Source organism: Triticum urartu, chromosome 3, assembly GCF_003073215.2.
Source record: "Triticum urartu cultivar G1812 chromosome 3, Tu2.1, whole genome shotgun sequence".
NCBI lineage: Eukaryota > Viridiplantae > Streptophyta > Magnoliopsida > Poales > Poaceae > Triticum > Triticum urartu.
This window is the reverse complement of record NC_053024.1, coordinates 488027442-488045726: the sequence shown is the minus strand read 5'-3', so window position 1 is coordinate 488045726 and position 18285 is coordinate 488027442. Positions and strand designations below refer to the sequence as shown.

At 46.3% G+C, this 18285-nt stretch overlaps 2 protein-coding genes across 2 annotated transcripts; both read left to right on the top strand.

Annotated features, from left to right (window-relative positions):
* The first annotated feature begins 10367 nt into the window (after nt 1-10367).
* On the top strand, nt 10368-13912 carry LOC125544520 (caffeoylshikimate esterase). The gene is made up of 8 exons (XM_048708242.1): nt 10368-10761; nt 11275-11304; nt 11672-11801; nt 11889-12035; nt 12128-12258; nt 12744-12881; nt 13193-13291; nt 13436-13912. Exons 1-8 carry the CDS (start codon nt 10516-10518, stop codon nt 13643-13645), a joined length of 1131 nt encoding a protein of 376 aa, XP_048564199.1. The 5' UTR covers nt 10368-10515; the 3' UTR covers nt 13646-13912.
* Nucleotides 13913-15086: 1174 nt separating this feature from the next.
* LOC125544521 (IST1-like protein) lies at nt 15087-18285 on the top strand. Its single transcript, XM_048708243.1, has 6 exons — nt 15087-15320; nt 16056-16188; nt 16276-16379; nt 16503-16674; nt 16778-16918; nt 17681-18285. The coding sequence occupies exons 1-6, from the start codon at nt 15268-15270 to the stop codon at nt 18035-18037; spliced, it is 960 nt and encodes a 319-aa protein (XP_048564200.1). The 5' UTR covers nt 15087-15267; the 3' UTR covers nt 18038-18285.

Below are 18285 nucleotides of genomic sequence, written 5' to 3'. Positions count from 1 at the left end.
TTCGTGAGGAGGACATCCCAAAAACCGCCTTCGTGACTCGGTATGGGTCATACGAGTACACCGTCATGTCATTCGGCTTAACGAATGCTCCCGCCACCTTCTCTCGTCTGATGAATTATATATTCATGGATTACCTCGACAAGTTCGTCGTGGTTTACCTGGACGATATCCTTGTATTTTCCAAGAACGAGGAAGAACATGCTGGACATTTGCGTCTTGTGCTGGAGAAGCTTCGAGAACATCAGCTATATGCTAAGTATTCCAAGTGTGAATTCTGGCTCCCCGAAGTAACCTATCTTGGGCATGTCATCTCCAAAGATGGTATTGCCGTCAACCCTGAACGAGTTCAGGCTATTCTCGATTGGACTCCTCCGAAGAATGTGAAGCAAGTCCGAAGTTTCCTCGGTCTCGCCAGCTATTGCCGTCGATTCGTCGAGAACTTCTCCAAGATTGCCAGGCCCCTGACTAATCTGTTGCATAAGGGTGTCAAGTTTGACTGGACAGAAAAGTGTCAGGAAAGTTTCCAGGCGCTCAAAGACAAGTTGACTTCTGCCCCCGTGCTTGCACCACCTGATACTAAGAAGGACTTCGTCATTTACTGCGACGCTTCTCGCCAAGGATTAGGTTGTGTCCTAATGCAAGAGCGCAGAGTGATTGCTTATGCCTCTCGTCAACTGCGCCCTCACGAAGAAAACTACCCGGTTCACGACCTCGAGCTTGCTGCTGTCATTCATGCACTGAAGCAGTGGCGACATTACCTTCTCGGTAATCGTTGCGAGATCTTCACCGACCATCAAAGTCTGAAGTATCTGTTTACTCAGCCAGATTTGAACCTACGCCAGCAAAGATGGATGGAGACTGTTGCAGACTTTGACGTGGGTATATCCTATACCCCCGGCAAGGCTTATGTAATGGTTGATGCCTTGAGCCGCAAGTCTTACTGCAACCACCTCCAGGTCCACAAAGTTCAGCTCTCGCTTGCCGAAGAATTTAGAAGGCTGAACCTCCATATTGTTCCTCCGGGATCACTCGCTCCCCCTCCCGAAGGTTTCCCCAAACGGAACCTCCATGTTGTTTCCAAGGGTTCTCTCAATACCCTGGTTGCGAAACCAGATCTTGTGGACACCATCAAATGGATACAGAAATGTGACGATGAAGTCCTCAAGATTAAACGCGACCTCAAAAAAGGAAAGCCCTCATTCTTCACTGTTGCTGACGATGGTGCCTTGTATTTCAAAGGCCGCCTAGTGGTACCATGTTCGAAGAAAAACCTGGATAAGACTAAAAGGGTTATGCAAGAAGCCCATGATACGCCTCTGTCCATCCATCCTGGTAGTACAAAGATGTACCAGGATATTCGTCAAAGATTCTGGTGGTCTAATATGAAGCAGGACATTGCTCGTTATGTTGCTGAGTGTGACGTTTGTCGCCAAATCAAAGCAGAGCATCAAAGGCCTGCTGGGACTCTGCAACCTATCTCTATTCCTGAATGGAAATGGGACCATGTTGAAATGGACTTCGTCACTGGATTTCCCAAATCGCAGAAAGGTAATGATGCTATTCTTGTCGTCATTGACCGGCTTTCCAAAGTTGCCCATTTTCTGGCGGTCAAAGAGACAATCACTGCTAGTCAGCTTGCTACTCTCTACATGGCCAGAATTGTTTCACTTCACGGTATCCCACTGGTTATCAGTTCAGACCGTGGCAGTTTATTCACTTCAAGGTTTTGGGCGAGTTTCCAAGAAGCTATGGGAACTCATCTGTCGTTCAGTACTGCATTTCATCCTCAGTCGCAAGGACAGGTTGAACGTGTCAACCAAGTACTCGAAGACATGCTTCGAGCTTGTGTAATATCATTCGGCAAGAAATGGGAGGAATCTCTTCCATATGCCGAGTTCTCTTATAATAATAGCTATCAAGCTAGTCTGAAGATGTCCCCCTTCGAAGTGCTATATGGACGAAAGTGTCGAACCCCTCTGAACTGGTCAGAAACTGGGGAACGTCCACTCTTCGGTCCGGATATTATCCAACAGGCCGAAGAACAAGTTCGCATTATTCGCGAGAATCTCAAGACTGCTCAGTCACGTCAGAAAAGTCAGTATGACCGTCATCACCAAGACATGGTCTATCAACCTGGCGAAAAGGCTTATCTTCGAGTTACACCAATGAAGGGTGCACACCGCTTCGGGATCAAAGGAAAGTTAGCTCCCCGCTATATTGGTCCCTTCACTATTCTCGAAAGGCGTGGAAAGGTGGCATATCAACTGGAGCTTCCGCCGAACCTTTCTCAGGTTCACGATGTGTATGTGTCACAACTCCGCCGTTGCTTCAAGGATCCAATCCGAGCGGTGGATCATGAAGAGCTCGAATTGCAACAGGACCTCTCTTATAAAGAGCATCCGGTCCGCATTCTTGACCAAGCTGAACGCCGCACACGTCAGAAGGCGATCAAATTCCTCAAAGTCCAGTGGTCGAATCACTCTGAGGATGAAGCCACCTGGGAACGCGAGGATCGTCTTCGCGATGAATACCCTGCACTGTTTCCTCCTACCTCCTAAATCTCGGGACGAGATTTCTTGTAGTGGAGGAGATTTGTAACGCCCGGATAATCAAGCTACAGTAACCTCTGCTAATGATGCCTCGTCACCACTCTTACTGTTGTAAACCTCGCGATGATTCAATCCCATTCGAATTCGAATTTCAAAATCAAAGCAAACAATAAAAGTTTTTCAAAATTTAAAACAAAAGTGTTCGGGAGATGCCATATTTTACATAGGTCAATATGGTGTAATAAACACAATTTTATAGACTGCCTAAGTATTTTAAAATAAATAAAGACAGAAAAGGAAAATAAATAAAAGAAAAAAAACTAAACTAACAAAAAAAAGAGAAAGCCCCCCCCCCTCCGCTGGGCCAAGTGGCCCAGCTGGCCTCAGCCGACCGAACGGGCCGCCCCCCCCGGCCCAGCCGCCCCCCCACGCACCCCCCACTCCCTTATCCGATCCCCCTGGACCCCGAAACCCTAGCGCTAACCACTCCCCACTCCCCCACTCCTCGCTCTCCCTCCCCGATCCAGATCGGGAACGGGGGCGTTCGACTCCGCCCCGCCGCCACTCGACGCCATCGCCTGAAGCCGCCCGCCGGCGACGACCCCCTCCCGCGCGCCCGTGCCACAGCCTCCTCCTCGCCGGAACCCGCCACTGCCCGTCGCCTCGTCCTCCTCGTCTCCTCCTCGCCGAAGACGCGTCCCCGTCCTCCTCCCCAAAGGCTTCACCGCGCCTCGACGCCCCTTCCCTCCAACGGACGGTGAGGACCCCGGTCCTCCTTCCCCCGCCTAGTGCCTTACCGCGGCGGCCCTCGCCTCTCGCCTCTGCCGTCCCTATGCGTCGTCCGCCGCCCGTGTCGAGAGCACGCGTGACGGCGCTCCCGCCGTTGCTTGCCCCTCCTCGTGTACACGCCTGCCACCCCACGCCCGAGCTCGCGCGCGTCCTGCACCCGCGCTCGCGGCGCCCCCTCCGCCGCATCCCATGCTCCGGCCGCGCTCCCGCACGCCCTGCACGCGCCTGCGCACGCGCCTTGCCCCGCGCACTGGCCCGCGTCCGCGCGCCCCCTTCCACGCCAGCGCCTGCAGCTGCGCGTTGCTCGCGCTTCGGCCGCGCCCCCGACTCCTCCTCCTGCGCTCATCCCTGCAGCCCGACGGGCCGCTGCCTCCTCCCCTGCCGCGGCCCCTGCTTTGCTTGCAGCCGCTGCTGTGCTGCTGCCGCGCCTGCTCGCCTCTGCCGCCTCGCGCGGGGCCGTAGCGCGCCCGCTGCTGCCTCCGGCGCCCCCTGCTGCGTCGGCTTCCTCCGCCGGAAACGGCCGGCCGGTGAGCCCCGCCCTGGCCGCCGGCGCTAGTGCCCCCGTCGGGGCTCGGTTCGCCCCTCGTTCGGCGCCCGCCCGTAACCGCTAGCGCCAGGGCCCGCTAAGACCCCCCCTGGGCCAATGGCATGCAGGCCCCACGCCCAGAACAAAAAAAATGTGTGTTATAAAAAAAATAAAATTAATTAACTTAATTAATCCTAATTTAATTAACCTAATTAACTACTTAACCTAATTAACTACTGTTAATTAACAGTATAGCCAATGACAGGTGGGCCTGCTGTCCAGTTTGACCAAGTCAAACTGCTGACTGGACTAGTCTAGTCATTGACAGGAGGGTCCCACTAGACCCCTTTGACCAGTCAACGGTCCCAGTTGACTGTTGACTGGGGAGTCAACTGGACCCCACCTGTCAGCCCCTTTAGTACATTGTTGTGTACAAGCTGTGGGTACACTTAGCAATTTCACCTTTAATTATGAAATAATAAATAAATTCAGGAAATTTTAGAAATTGTTTAAAACTTTGAAAAATCATAGAACATAAACCGTAGCTCAGATGGAAAAACTTTGTACATGAAAGTTGCTCAGAACGACGAGACGAATTTGAATACGCAGCCCGTTTATCCGCCACGCATCCCTAGCATAGCGAACACGCAACTTTCCCCCTCTGTTTCATCTGTGCGAAAATGCGAAACACCGGGGATACTCTCCCGGATGTTTCCCCCCCTTCACCGGTATCACCTCATACCGCGATAGGGCACCCCTAGCACCGCTACTTGTCATGTCATGCATCGCTATGCATCTGTTAGCTTAAATAATTATTGTTTCTCCCCCCTCTTCTCTCGCTAGACACCGAGACCGACGCCGCTGCTACCCCGTACGACTACGGAGTTGACGACCCCTCTCTCTTGCCAGAGCAACCAGGCAAGCCCCCCCCTTTGATCACCAGATATCGCCTACTCTTCTCTATACTGTTTGCATTAGAGTAGTGTAGCATGTTACTGCTTCCCGTTAATCCTATACTGATGCATAGCCTGTCCTTGCTACTACTGCTATTACCTTTACCTGCAATCCTAATGCTTAGTATAGGATGCTAGTTTATGATCAGTGGCCCTACATCCTTGTCCGTCTGCCATGCTATACTATCGGGCCGTGATCACTCGGGAGTTGATCACGGGTATATACTATATACTTTATACATGATACATGTGGTGACTAAAGACGGGTCGGCTTGAGGAGCACCCGCGAGTGGATCTTTGAGGCGGAGCGACAGGGCAGGTTCCGACCACCTAGGAGAGAGGTGGGCCTGGCCCTGGTCGACGTTCGCGGATACTTAACACGCTTAACGAGATCTGGGTATTTGATCTGAGTTTGGCCATTTGGTATATACGCACTAACCATCTACGCGGGAGTAGTTATGGGTATCCCGGCGTCGTGGTATCAGCCGAAGCCTTCGTGACGTCAGCGACTGAGTGGCGCGCGCCGGATTGGAACGTAAGCCTGCTCTTGTATTAAGGGGGCTAGTTCTGCTTCCGGCCGCGTACGCAACGTGCAGGTGTGCTAAGGGCGATGGGCCCAGACCCCTGTGCGCTTAGGTTTAGACCGGCGTGCTGACCTCTCTGTTGGTCTAGGTGGGGCTGCGACGTGTTGATCTTCCGAGGCCGGGCATAACCCAGGAAAGTGTGTCCGGCCAAATGGGATCAAGCGTGTTGGGGTATGTGGTGCACCCCTGCAGGGAAGTTAATCTATTCGAATAGCCGTGATCTTCGGTAACAGGACGACTTGGAGTTGTACCTTGACCTTATGACAACTAGAACCGGATACTAAATAAAACACACCCTTCCAAGTGCCAGATACAACCGGTGATCGCTCTCTCACAGGGCGACGAGGGGAGGATCATCGGTTAGGATTATGCTATACGATGCTACTTGGAGGTCTTCAGTCTACTCTCTTCTATATGCTGCAAGACGGAGGCTGCCAGAAGCGTAGTCTTCGAAAGGATTAGCTATCCCCCCTCTTATTCTGGCTTTCTGCAGTTCAGTCCACCGATATGGCCCTTTACACATTTACCCATGCATATGTAGTGTAGCTTCTTGCTTGCGAGTACTTTGGATGAGTACTCACGGTTGCTTTCTCCCTCTTTTCCCCCTATCCCTTCTACCTGGTTGTCGCAACCAGATGTTGGAGCCCAGGAGCCAGACGCCACCTTCGACGACGACTCCTACTGCACCGGAGGTGCCTACTACTACGTGATGCCCGCTGACGACGACCAGGAGTAGTTAGGAGGATCCCAGGCAGGAGGCCTGCGCCTCTTTCGATCTGTATCCCAGTTTGTGCTAGCCTTCTTAAGGCAAACTTGTTTAACTTATGTCTGTACTCAGATATTGTTGCTTCCGCTGACTCGTCTATGATCGAGCTCTTGTATTCGAGCCCTCGAGGCCCCTGGCTTGTAATATGATGCTTGTATGACTTATTTTTATTTGTAGAGTTGTGTTGTGATATCTTCCCGTGAGTCCCTGATCTTGATCGTACACGTTTGTGTGTATGATTAGTGTACGATTGAATCGGGGGCGTCACAATCTTCCACGCCCTGTACTCCCTCTGAAGTATAGAGTTGCCTGTAAAAATCAAGTGCCATTTGTTGCATCTCCATAAACTCCGAGGTTACTTGCCCATCCGGTTTTTCCAAAGCCTTTATCAAGTTCTTCCTCCTCCTCATGGAAGCCCCCATATGAAAAAAGTGGGAGTTTCGGTCCCATGCAAAGAGCCATTCAGCGCGAGAACGTTGTCTCCACATCAATTCCTCGCGCAAGTAAAGTTCGATCAAGCGATCATTAATTTTGATTTCTGCATGAGACGGACCCACCCGACTGACATCACTTCGTAGGCGATCCAATTCCTTCTTTAAACTCCTAATTTCTCCCCTTACACTGGCAAAAGTGGTCTGTGCCCACACGCCCAAGTTCCTGGCCAGCGCTTCAAGATTCGTGCGGACTTCACAACCGTTTGATAGTGACCGTTGGCCTCCCATGCAGCCTCAACTGTTGGTTTCAGGTTAGAGTGTGTTTCCCACATCACCTCATACCGGAACTGTTTTGTTTTCTTGGTGCCCCTGTTTGCTTGCGCTAGCTGTACGAGGATAGCCGAGTGATCAGAGGTTGCAACCATTACGTGTTCCACAACCGCAGTTGGGAACAGCCCACACTAGTCAACCGAGCCAAGGGCCTTGTCTAGTCTTACACGGGTATACGATCCTCCCGTGACTTTCTTCTCATAGGTCCACTTAGTTCCCTTGAAACCAAGATCAATCAAGCCACATACGTCAACCGCATCTCTGAATCCTTGTATTTGTGATTGGCTCCTTGAACCAATTCCTTCATGTTCATCATGCCTCAACACTTCGTTGAAATCCCCTATACAAACCCATGGAAGATCATGGAGGGTGGACAGGTTCTTCATGGTGGTCCAAGTGTGATGACGAAGATGGGTCTGTGCTTCACCATAGAAACACGAAAGCCTCCAAGGTTGATCACCCACACCAGTAATATTACAATCATTATGATACTTTGAGTAACCCAAAATCTCATTCTTTATTTCATCATTCCAAAAAATAGCTAATCCTCCACTTCTAACAGAGGCATCAACAGCAAAGGAATTATCATAGCCTAAAGTACTTTTTAAATTTTCCGCTCTCTCCCCACTAATTTGGGTTTCAACTATACAAAGTACTCTAGGGGCAAACTTATTCGCGAGTTCGCGAAGCTCTTGAACTGTCGGGGCGTTGCCAATCCCCCGTTAGTTCCAGCTTAACAGATTCATTGCGTTCGGCGGTCCTCCGTCGCGGAGGCCGCCGATCTCGCATCCGAGCCTTTCCCCCCATTGGGGGTCTTCTTCACTATGATTGTACCAGTCTTCTCTGTCAAATTTCCTCCTTTGTCAAGTTGTCCCATGAGTTTGGACCGCTTAGGATCCTGTTTGGGAGGAGGGTTGACTGGCACCGTCCCCCCATCTGCCTTTGCCGCCACTACCAGCTCCAGCCCCAAAGCAGCCTTGGGAACCGATGAGCCCGCAACTTGGTCCGACCGGCGCTTCCTGTTAGCGTCAGTCACCTCCACATCCATCCCCTGTTGATTCTGACTGCCCTGATGGCTTGACTCCGAGAAGGGCGCAACCGGCTCGTCCCTATTTTGTTCCTTCTCATTTCTGTTCCGACGGCGTGTGCCCCAGGCAGTTGTCGCAGGAGCTCGCACATTTTTGAAAACCAGGGCCGAAGAAGGATGCACCCCATCACCATGTTCTTTGAATTCATGGCCCATCATAGCACATACCTGGCACCAATCAGGCAAACATTCGTACTTGACGGCGAAGATCTCCCTCTCACCACCACGGATCAGAGATATGGCTTTCTTCAGCGGGTTCCGAACATCAAGCCTGACCCTGACCCTATAGAAGTTTCCTTCAAAGTCAAAGGAGGACGGTTCTGAATCAACAAACTCTCCAATCTTTGTAAAGCCTTCACTTTCCCATGATAAGCAATATGGAGCTCGATGATCCGCGCCCAGATCTCAATAGTATAGAGCTCGATCGAGGAGGGCTGCGTGTAACCATCATATGGGGCGATAACAACTGGATTTCCCCAGAAATGCCAATGTCCGCCCTGTGTGACACGTTCCCAATCCCCCAAGCAATCAAATTGCATCTGGAACAAGTTTTCCTCCAAGGTTTTGATCTTGACTGGCCTGGCTAAGTCCCATGCCGATCGCATGTTGCGGAAGAACTAGTAGTTACTAAACCCTTTGTCCATGTGAACTCGGGCTAGGATCATCCACCGGAGTTTCTCCTCCGTCGGGGCATCATCATCCTCAAATATCACATCATCAAGATCATCTTCTTTGAGGGCCAACTCCTGCATCATCTCCTCCAGGTTGCCTTTTCCTTTACGATCAGACGCCGAAGAACTTCCATGGTTTGCCATCGCGTGCCGTCGGCGGAAAAAACCGATCGCCACGGAGTAAAACCCTAACCCTTGCGCGGTAGAAGATCGTTCCAAGACCGGGGAGGCAGACTGCGCTACCCCCACGGCGGCCCGAGATCGGATCCCGGCCCCGCCGGAGAGAAGGGAGGTAAGATCTCAACGTCTCCTTGCTTATTGCAAGATCGAGCGTCCGCTCGCGTTAGGCACCGCTATAACTTAGCCAGCCCAGGTAGCATGCAGGTTAGTTCATTTTTTTCCTGTTTTTTCATTCATTTGTTTTATGTTTTATTTCTTGTTTTCTAAAATATTGTAAATACATTTATTCCAAAACATAAAACTAAGTAAATAAACAAGAAACCATCTATTTGAAAATTGTTAATGCAATGCAAAAAGTAGGTCCATAGCACTATTTTTGTGACATTTTAAAAAAGTTTGATAGCACTATTTTAATCAATCTATTTTGAATTCTATGAAAAAATAAACGTTGATAGCACTATTTTTTTGTGAAATTTAAAAGATGTTCAAGCGTTTAAAATAAATGTATATGACATTTTCAAAACATGTTTGTACAATCTATTTTTTTGTTTAAATAAAAAATGTTTAGTGATATTGAAAAAAGTAGGTTAGATCTTAAAAAATGTTCACATGTTCAAAATTATGTTCATGAAATTTTGTAAGAATGTTTGTACAACATAAAAAAATCTTATTTTTTTGGAAAATCAAACTATATATGGAAGATGTTCTATTCGAAAAAATTATGAAAAAACAAGTGTTTGGAAAAAATGGGAATAATGTATTTGAAAAATGTTGAAAGTGTATAAAAATGTTGTATATATGTATAAAAATGTACAATGTGTATGAAAAGTAGAGATAAAAGTTATTTGCAAAAATGTGAGTCATGTATGTTAAAAATGTAAAAGAAAACATTCCTGATGTATAGGGAAAATGTAGACATGTGTTGAAAAAAAAGGAAAGAGGGAAAAGTGGTTGTATAATTTAAACAATGTTTACTGCTATTAAAAAATGTTGAATATATTTTTGAAAAAGGTTTAACATGTATTGTAAAAATATATACACCATGTATTTAAAAATAGTCAATGCGATAAAAAATAATGTTCCACATGTACAGTAAAAATGTACATTTTGTAGAAGTAGACATGTCTAGAAAAAATAAAAAAAGCAGAGAAAACCGGTGAAAAACTGGCATAAAACCCAAAAAAAACTGTTTAAGAGACAAAGGAAAACCAAGAAATCATGAAAAAAACGGTTTAGACAGAAGAAAACGCGAAAAACCGGTGATGAAACAAAAAAAAGAAGGAAAAAAGAAAATAAAAAAACTGAAGAAAACAATGTGGGCCGGACCAAGACCCCGGGCGCCAGAGGCGGGAGGCTGTCAGCCCATTACTACAAAGCGACCGAGCAGCCTGGCCTTTAAGAAGCACCGTGGACACGGCCCGGTCCAGGTCAAAGCCCATTCAATCACACGCTCACCGTCAAATCGTCGAACAAATCGTCGAACAAAGGGAAAGCCCTCTTCCAGCTCCAAGCCGGCAGTCTCGACAAGGAGACGAGGCCACCAACCTGCCCAACTCCCCCCCTGTCCCTCTCCCTCTCCTCTCAGAGTCTGTAGGTACTCAAGTGTCCTACTGCCCACCGCGCCGCTCGACTCGAGCAAGCATCACATGGCGGCGATCTCGCAGTTGCAGCGCGTCGCGGGGCCGCGCCATGCCGGGGCGCCGCGGCCGGGGAGAGTGAGGCGCGCCTCGGTCGCGGTCGCCGCGGGCAAGGCGCCGTTGCCGCGGCTGGAGGGCGCCAGCGAGGAGCTGAGGGCCGCCGCGGCGCAGAGCCTCGACTGGGCGCCGGCGCGCCGGCGCGTGCGCGGCGCCTTCGCGCCCGTGCTCCCCACGCTCGACCACTGCCTGTTCAAGGTCCCGCCTCTGCTCCCTGTCCCCCTTTGCTTGGGGCGGCTGTGTTTGATCCTCTTTCACTAGCTCACCACGTGCTTGCTTCAGTGAAGGATCCGAATGGTCAAAAGTAGTCAAACATGTTTCAAGCCGCCCAGTAGTCGAGACTCGAGACTAGAACTCACACGCAGTGCCATTTCTGATCTGAAATTACTCATGATTTCGGAACGTGCGTGTTTGTTTTGTATAGTTGTACTGCGTCTGCGCCACTCGTGTCTAGGTTTGCGATAAGCAAATGGGCAGCACTACACTTGAATGCACATTGTATGTAGTTGCTCTGTTGCTTGAGCCACGATCTTGTTCCGAAGGTGATAGGTTCTGTAGCGTATGTATGTCATCTGAGGGTTGCAACATATTTCTTCGGTATTGTTGATATGATCTCCGAATATTCAATCCCTATTATCTCCAATTGATATGCGATGTCTGTTGGTCTTTACTTTCTCACCTTTTGTCTCCCTCCTACTTCTCATTCTGTAGATGGCGCCCAAGGGAATCCAGATGGAGGAGGTAAACACATGATGGGGATTCTGAATTGACCTTCCCTTGTATACAGGCTGTTTGTATTTGGTTCAAGTAGTTCCCTGGCGGAAATGCAATATATCTGTTACACAAGTGTATCTGTGAGACAGTGACACAAACATCTTCTCCTATTGTAAAGCTGGAAAGATGGCATCTATCAAAAGACTGGTATCTTAAGCTAGTAATATCAGGTACACGCCCATGGAGTATTGAGAAACTAAGGAACTGCAAGGAGCGGCATGATTGTGTTACTTGCAGCTAGCCTAAAAACGAAACTAACATTAGCAGGCACTTTGAATCTTTATGAACTGTTTTATAGCTTCTTTTCCTTAAGTGGTAGTGCCCGTTTCTGTAGAATTTTGAGACCAATTCAAAGGGGGTTGAAATATTCTGGAAGAGTTGGCTGCCTAGGGAGGGCACTCCCACCAAGGCAGCGCTTTTCTTCTGCCATGGGTATGGAGATACCTGCACTTTCTTTTTTGAAGGTGATTACTCTTCTGTTATGTTCCCTGTTGAGTTCTCTTTGCTTCACCTTTTTCTTTATCTATATCTTACTAGCTTGGAAATATCAGGGGTCGCTAAGAGAATAGCTGCTGCTGGATATGCAGTATATGCCATGGATTATCCTGGTTTTGGATTATCTTATGGTCTTCATGGCTACATCGCAAGCTTCGATGGAATGGTCGACCATGTCATTGAACAATATGCAAGAATAAGAGGTTTCTGATGGATGTTTCTTGTAAATGAGGAATATATCTTCTGTGGAACAATATAATATTTTCATCATAATGCAATGATTTCTAATGTTTAGGAAGGAAAGACGTGCAAGGGCTCCCACACTTTCTCTTGGGGCAGTCAATGGGAGGTGCGGTTGCTCTGAAAGTACACTTAAAGCAACCAAAAGAATGGGATGGAGTGCTTCTTGTTGCGCCTATGTGCAAGGTAAATAAAGAACTCTTGATGAAACTCGTCAAATCTAGCATCCCATTACATTCTCTTGTTTGGAGATAAGCTGCATTATAAAACTCTAAATGTAACTCATCAAATCTAGCATCGCATTACATTCTGTTGTTTGGAGCTAAGCCACTGTTTAGTGTTTACAACCTTTCTGATGGCAACTTATGCTTTTGTAACTGTATTAATCTAATTGCGTTGAGTCAGCACTTGATGATACTAACTTAGTCAAGTAAATTTAAAGTTTACTTGAATATACAGTAGCAATCTGCAAGACATCCATCTTTACTTCGTGTTATAACAACCAGTTATGATCATGCATGAACAGAAAATCAGAATAAAGTGATACTGTATTTATCAACAAAAAAGTTATATGGAGGACCTCCTTTATACTATTGTTGCATCTATTTGAACTAATGACATTGGGTGCATTCACCATCTTTATTAGAAAGCTCTGACTTCTATTTGGCAAGATTTCAGAAGATGTAACACCACCAGCGCTAGTGTTGAAGGCATTGAGCATATTATCATGCCTTCTTCCAGAAGCAAAGTTATTTCCGCAAAAGGACATAGGAGATTTGGGATTCAGGGATCCAGTGAAAAGAAAATTAGTAAGTACCTTGACCATGTCCTTTTATTCTTCAACTTGGTTTGTTTCAAGGCAATGCAATACCTAGTATGTCGCACATTATCCAAGTAGTGGCACCTGTCTTAGTTGTTTGTACTTAATAATATTCCACATTCGTTGGTTCATTTGTGGCAAGGTACTTGGTTTTTCTACATTTGCCCCTCTAGTGCACATTTTTGTTGTAATCAGATAACTTATTGCAACAATGAGCCTCTTTAAAAGGAATTGTATAACATGGCTGGTTGAAATACTGAAATGCTATAGATCATGATCATCTCTGTTTTCACTTCTCAGTGTGAGTACAACGCGATATCATATAATGACCAGATGAGGTTGAGGACAGCAGTTGAACTTTTGAAGGCTACAAAGGACATCGAATCCCAATTGGAAAAAGTCAGTACCATTTGCACCTTTTTCTCATGTACCTGATTTCCTTCTCAATGTTATTTGAGCATCACCTGAATCAAGAAGCAACCATTGTCATTTCTTCTTATTCTGGGAGTACCTAAAATGTAGAACACTTTGTACATGTTGCAGATTTGTTCTCCATTGTTGATTCTTCATGGAGCAGCAGACCAGGTAACCGACCCTCATGTGAGTCAATTTCTGTACGAGAAGGCCAACACGAAAGACAAGACCCTGAAGCTCTATGAAGGTGCCTACCACTCTATCCTAGAGGGAGAGCCTGATGACCGGATTTCAACCGCCATCAAGGACATCATTTCGTGGCTGGATTCACACTGTTGAATACCATTGTGCATTGTCTCGTTTCTTTTTTGGGAAATGCATGGTTTCGTTGATCGGCACCATTCTGGTCCACTTAACATTGGATGAATCAAATAAAAAAACTCAGTGTCTGAGGCCTTCACTTAATTAGGTGAGCATGGAATTCTCTGCTGCTTAGTTTCAGGAACATGCTGTACAGAGATTTTCTCCCCCATTTTCTGGAACTCCAGTTTCACGTTTTCATTAATTTGTTAGCAGTCGGCTATTTGATGCCGTTAGCAGGGGCTATGTATTTGTTGTCTTTTTGTTCTTTGATGTTTTAGTTGTTAATTGTGAACACCATTTTTCATTTAGCTTCCAGGGCATCGAGAGAACAAAAGTAAACTTGCGTCATGGATTCTGCTGTTCCTACGGAAGAGACAATGAAGATTGGTGTTCTTGAAGCGACACGAGCCAAGAAAGTTAGCCATCTAGGGCGTGGACTTTTTGCTCGCGTGCTCAAATGCACACTCGTGAACAGTAAACATAAAAAAATTAAGCAAATAAAAAATTCTGAATTTTTTCCACCAAACATTGTTGACTGTTCTAGATATGTGCAAATTTTCATGAAGAAGCGTGGGCGAAAAAAATTGAAGCTCCAAAAAGACTATTTTTTTTCTCAGGCCTCAAAGAATATCATTTCATCATAAAAATTTGCATGTAGTAATAAGAAAACTAAGCAATTTATTGTAAAAAACATTCAAAATAATTTGTTTTTTACTGTACTGTTCATAGAGGAGCATTTGAGCTCTGGATTAGAAGAGCACTTTTAATCTAGTGTTCGGTTTATTAGAGCATCTACATCCAGAAGTAGCAAAATCTGGCCCCCAAATGCCCCCGGACGCATCCGCGGGTATTGACCGAACAACACAGCAAAAAAAGTTTTCATTGCCGGATACCCCATTTGCAAATCCTCATATCCATATTATTACATGCACATGAAATCTAATCTAAAGCTAGGCCCGTTTGGCTCCGCCGTGCCCATGTCCAGCGGCTGCGCCCGCTCAAATGTTGGTCCGGCCACCAGCGAGGTAGAGTAGGCTAGGCCATGCACCTACTCACGGTAGTCGAGGCCTTATTGTCTCCCATGTACTACTCTTTCTCGGTGGGTCGTCGGCGGCTAGGGCGGCGCAGCTGGCGGCGGGGTTGCGACAGGGGCGGGGATGGACGAACGGGCGACGGCGGCAGCGTTTACAGGCAGAAATCGCCGGCGGCGGGCTGGCGGGCGAACAAAAACTAAATAAACGGTTGGGTGCTTGATGCGCGACTGATCACTGGAAGGTGGAGATGCAAATTTGCATCTCCAAGTGTTGTATTTTACATTATTTGGAGGAGGTGATGGCATCTGCATAATCTATTAGAGCAGCGTTTTTTTGGCCTCGGAAACGTATAAGTTAGTTATTTTTGCATCTGCATCTTCTATTGCTCTAGCGACTGTGCTTTAATAGTAGAGATAGAGATGGGGCAAAAAAGGATCTGGCGTATGGTGTAAACTATAAAAACAATCAAGTAAAGGGGCACACCTGCAAATATACACGGAACAGCTTCTTTCCCCTTCGTCTTCGTCTTCGCCGGGTCAGGTGGATCAGCGGCCGGCACTGACGATGTCGTCCCTCAACTCGCTCTTCAACCGCTCCTCCCCCTTCGGCACCAAATGGTTCGCTTCCCTCTCAGATCCCATCACTACCCGCTTTTCCTACAGTTCCTATTATCGGTTTTCGTCAGCGATCCTAGGATCGGCGGGTTTCGCTGTGATTATTAGGAGTTCTAGATTTAGAATTCCGCTCAGGAAGATGTTCGGCGGATGGCCTGTGTGGCGATGGGGAAAAGGTAGCACTAGGGCATCTGGATCCTTGGGCGGTGAATTACTGTTGCTGGATGGGGTATATTAGAGCTTCGTAGGAAAATTTTGAAGTGGTAACATGATCCATATCAGGCTCAATATTGCAAAAATCTTATGACAGTTTCGTTTGATACATGGCATATATGAGTATAAAAGTCACCAGAACTGGATTGAGCTAACAAAACTGAACAAATACAAGTATCTGCGTGTTATCTCCACTGGGTCCCATGGTGGTTTTGCATAACAGTTTACAGTTACTATAGGAGTAATAAAAGAATCCATCGACTTCAGCCTGTTCACTACTATAAGTTGTTCTAACTTTTTTCTGATTCGGATGTAGACGCATTTTAGTGTGTTTGTTCACTCATTTCGGTCCATATGTGCTCCATATTGAAATATCCAAAACATCTTATATTTGTGAGCGGAGGGAGTACTAGTCAATTCTTACCATAACCATTCCATGTTTCATACCGCTCTTACGTTGTTACCGGAGAGGCAGTCTTGCTTTATTTATGCCCATAATTAACAGAAGTTCCCAACTTTGTGTAGCAAAACATGCTTGAATTTGATCATTTCGAGGATCAAGCTGCTGCGCAATAGGAGGGAGATGCAACTGATAAATATGCGCAAAGAGATGGTTCAATATCTTCAGACAGGCCAGGAGTCTATTGCGAGGATTCGGGTAACTTAGATTTACAGCTATATTTGTTTCCCAAGGTTCCGATCTTCTCCTTCATGCAGTTCTCTAACATGCCATTATTAATAATAGGTGGAGCATATTATTCGGGAGCAAAATATATTGGCTGCCTATGAGATTGTTGAGCTTTTCTGTGAATTTGTTCTGGCACGAGTCCCTATTGTTGAGGCCCAAAAGTAGGTAGTGATTTATCAAATCTGATCTTACTAAAATACATGTTACTATGTAGATATCACAATTCTTTGTTTCTCTCACTTAATAGAATATGATTAACAGCTACTGGTTTTATGATGGAACAGGGAATGCCCCATAGAATTGAGAGAAGCAATAGCTAGTATAATCTTTGCATCAGGAAGATGCTCAGACTTGCCTGAGCTAATGCATCTCCGTAATTTGTTTACCACCAAGTATGGGAAGGAGTTTGTTGCTGCTGCTATGGAATTGCGCCCTGATTGCGGTGTTAATCGCACAGTAAGAAGATCTCCGATATAATCTTTCCTTCAGAAATCCACGTTATGTTGCTTGCGAATCAAGCGTCTTGTGCAATTTCACTATTTGAGCATTGTGTATGCAGATAATTGAGAAGCTTTCAGTTAAGGCTCCATCAGCGGAATCAAAGTTGAAGGTTTTGAAAGCTATTGCTCACGAGTACAACCTTGATTGGGATTCATCTAATACCGAAGCAGAATTTAATAAGAAGTATGAAGATCTGCTGGTAATATATGCTATCCTTTTGTTTATTTCCTAATTATTAGACATAATGCTAATGGATGTACTGTTTCATAAGCGAGCTTTAAAATTATGTGTTCTATCACTACTTCCTAAAATGAAATAAACTGTCATGCTGGAAGAACTGCTCATTTTAACATCTCAGATGGACTTGACATGGATACACTGACATTTTAAAACTCCACTCACTAGTGTTTCAGTTGATTTTTTTTAAAGGAATCTGCATACGTGCCCTTCCTGACATATGATTGCAGATACTAAGAAGCCTTTTGTTCCTTTTTAATGTTTTTTTTGCGATTTAACTTTCATGTTTTTCATGGTGGGTGCATTATGTGTGCACCTATTTTTATCTATATCTTGTAAACTATTCCCTTCATGTATCATTGTTTGGTCCCATCCTTGCCTCAGTAGTCCTTGTTCACAGAAGATGTCTATTGCTATGTAGAAGTCTACGGTGTATAGGTTGATTCTGATTCTTATACGGTGACAGCTGAGGGTTTACGGACATAATGTCTTGATGCTAAAAAGTTCTTCGGTTGCTTACCTGGAAGACTGGGGGACAACATTTTGAACTGTTTGGTGCAATTGATTAAGGAAAGTTATAGGAAGAATAAAAAAAGAAGTCACAGACGCCTCAAAAATAGCAACAAAGAAATCAGAGAACTTATTTCAAGCCTCTGTTTATGTCTACAGTTAGCTCATCTGAAAAACTAGAAATTCACTTCATTTGTTATGTGCTTGTCTGCAGGACGATTCAGGATCATCAGTCCGCCAAGTCCAAACACCTACAACTGAGAGCTCTCCAGCCTCTTCCATTTCCAAAGATAAGCCATCGATTCTACCTGTCAACGACACAAGCAAAAACAAAACTCCCGAGTCCCCAAAGTCACCTGCTGTGAGTTCAAGAGCATATGCTGCCACCAAGAGTAATGTGGGCAGTCAAGAGCATCAGCCCCCTGCTGCGGAGAGATCATCCTATGCTGGTCCAGGCTCGTCGGACGTGCTAGAAAAGGCCCGAGCTGCCATTGCTGCAGCCACCCGTGCCTCCGCCGCCGCCCGTGCAGCAGCAGAGCTTGTTAACAAGGTTAAAGTTACAACTCAATGATCTATGCCTGCCGTGGAGGCGTGATTTGACAACTGTTCCCTTGCATAACAATTATGTCATGTGTATTCCTCTGTAAGTGCGTTCGGTTTTATGTACAACTTTTCTTTCATGGACCTTGAATTTTAGTAGATCATAGCAGTGGTGAGAACCAATGTCCTAGCATTCTGCAGCACGAAGGACATCTATCGCTCTTTCTGTCACAAAGTCTCTATGTACATTTGGCTGATTGATGTTATTCTCATTGTTAA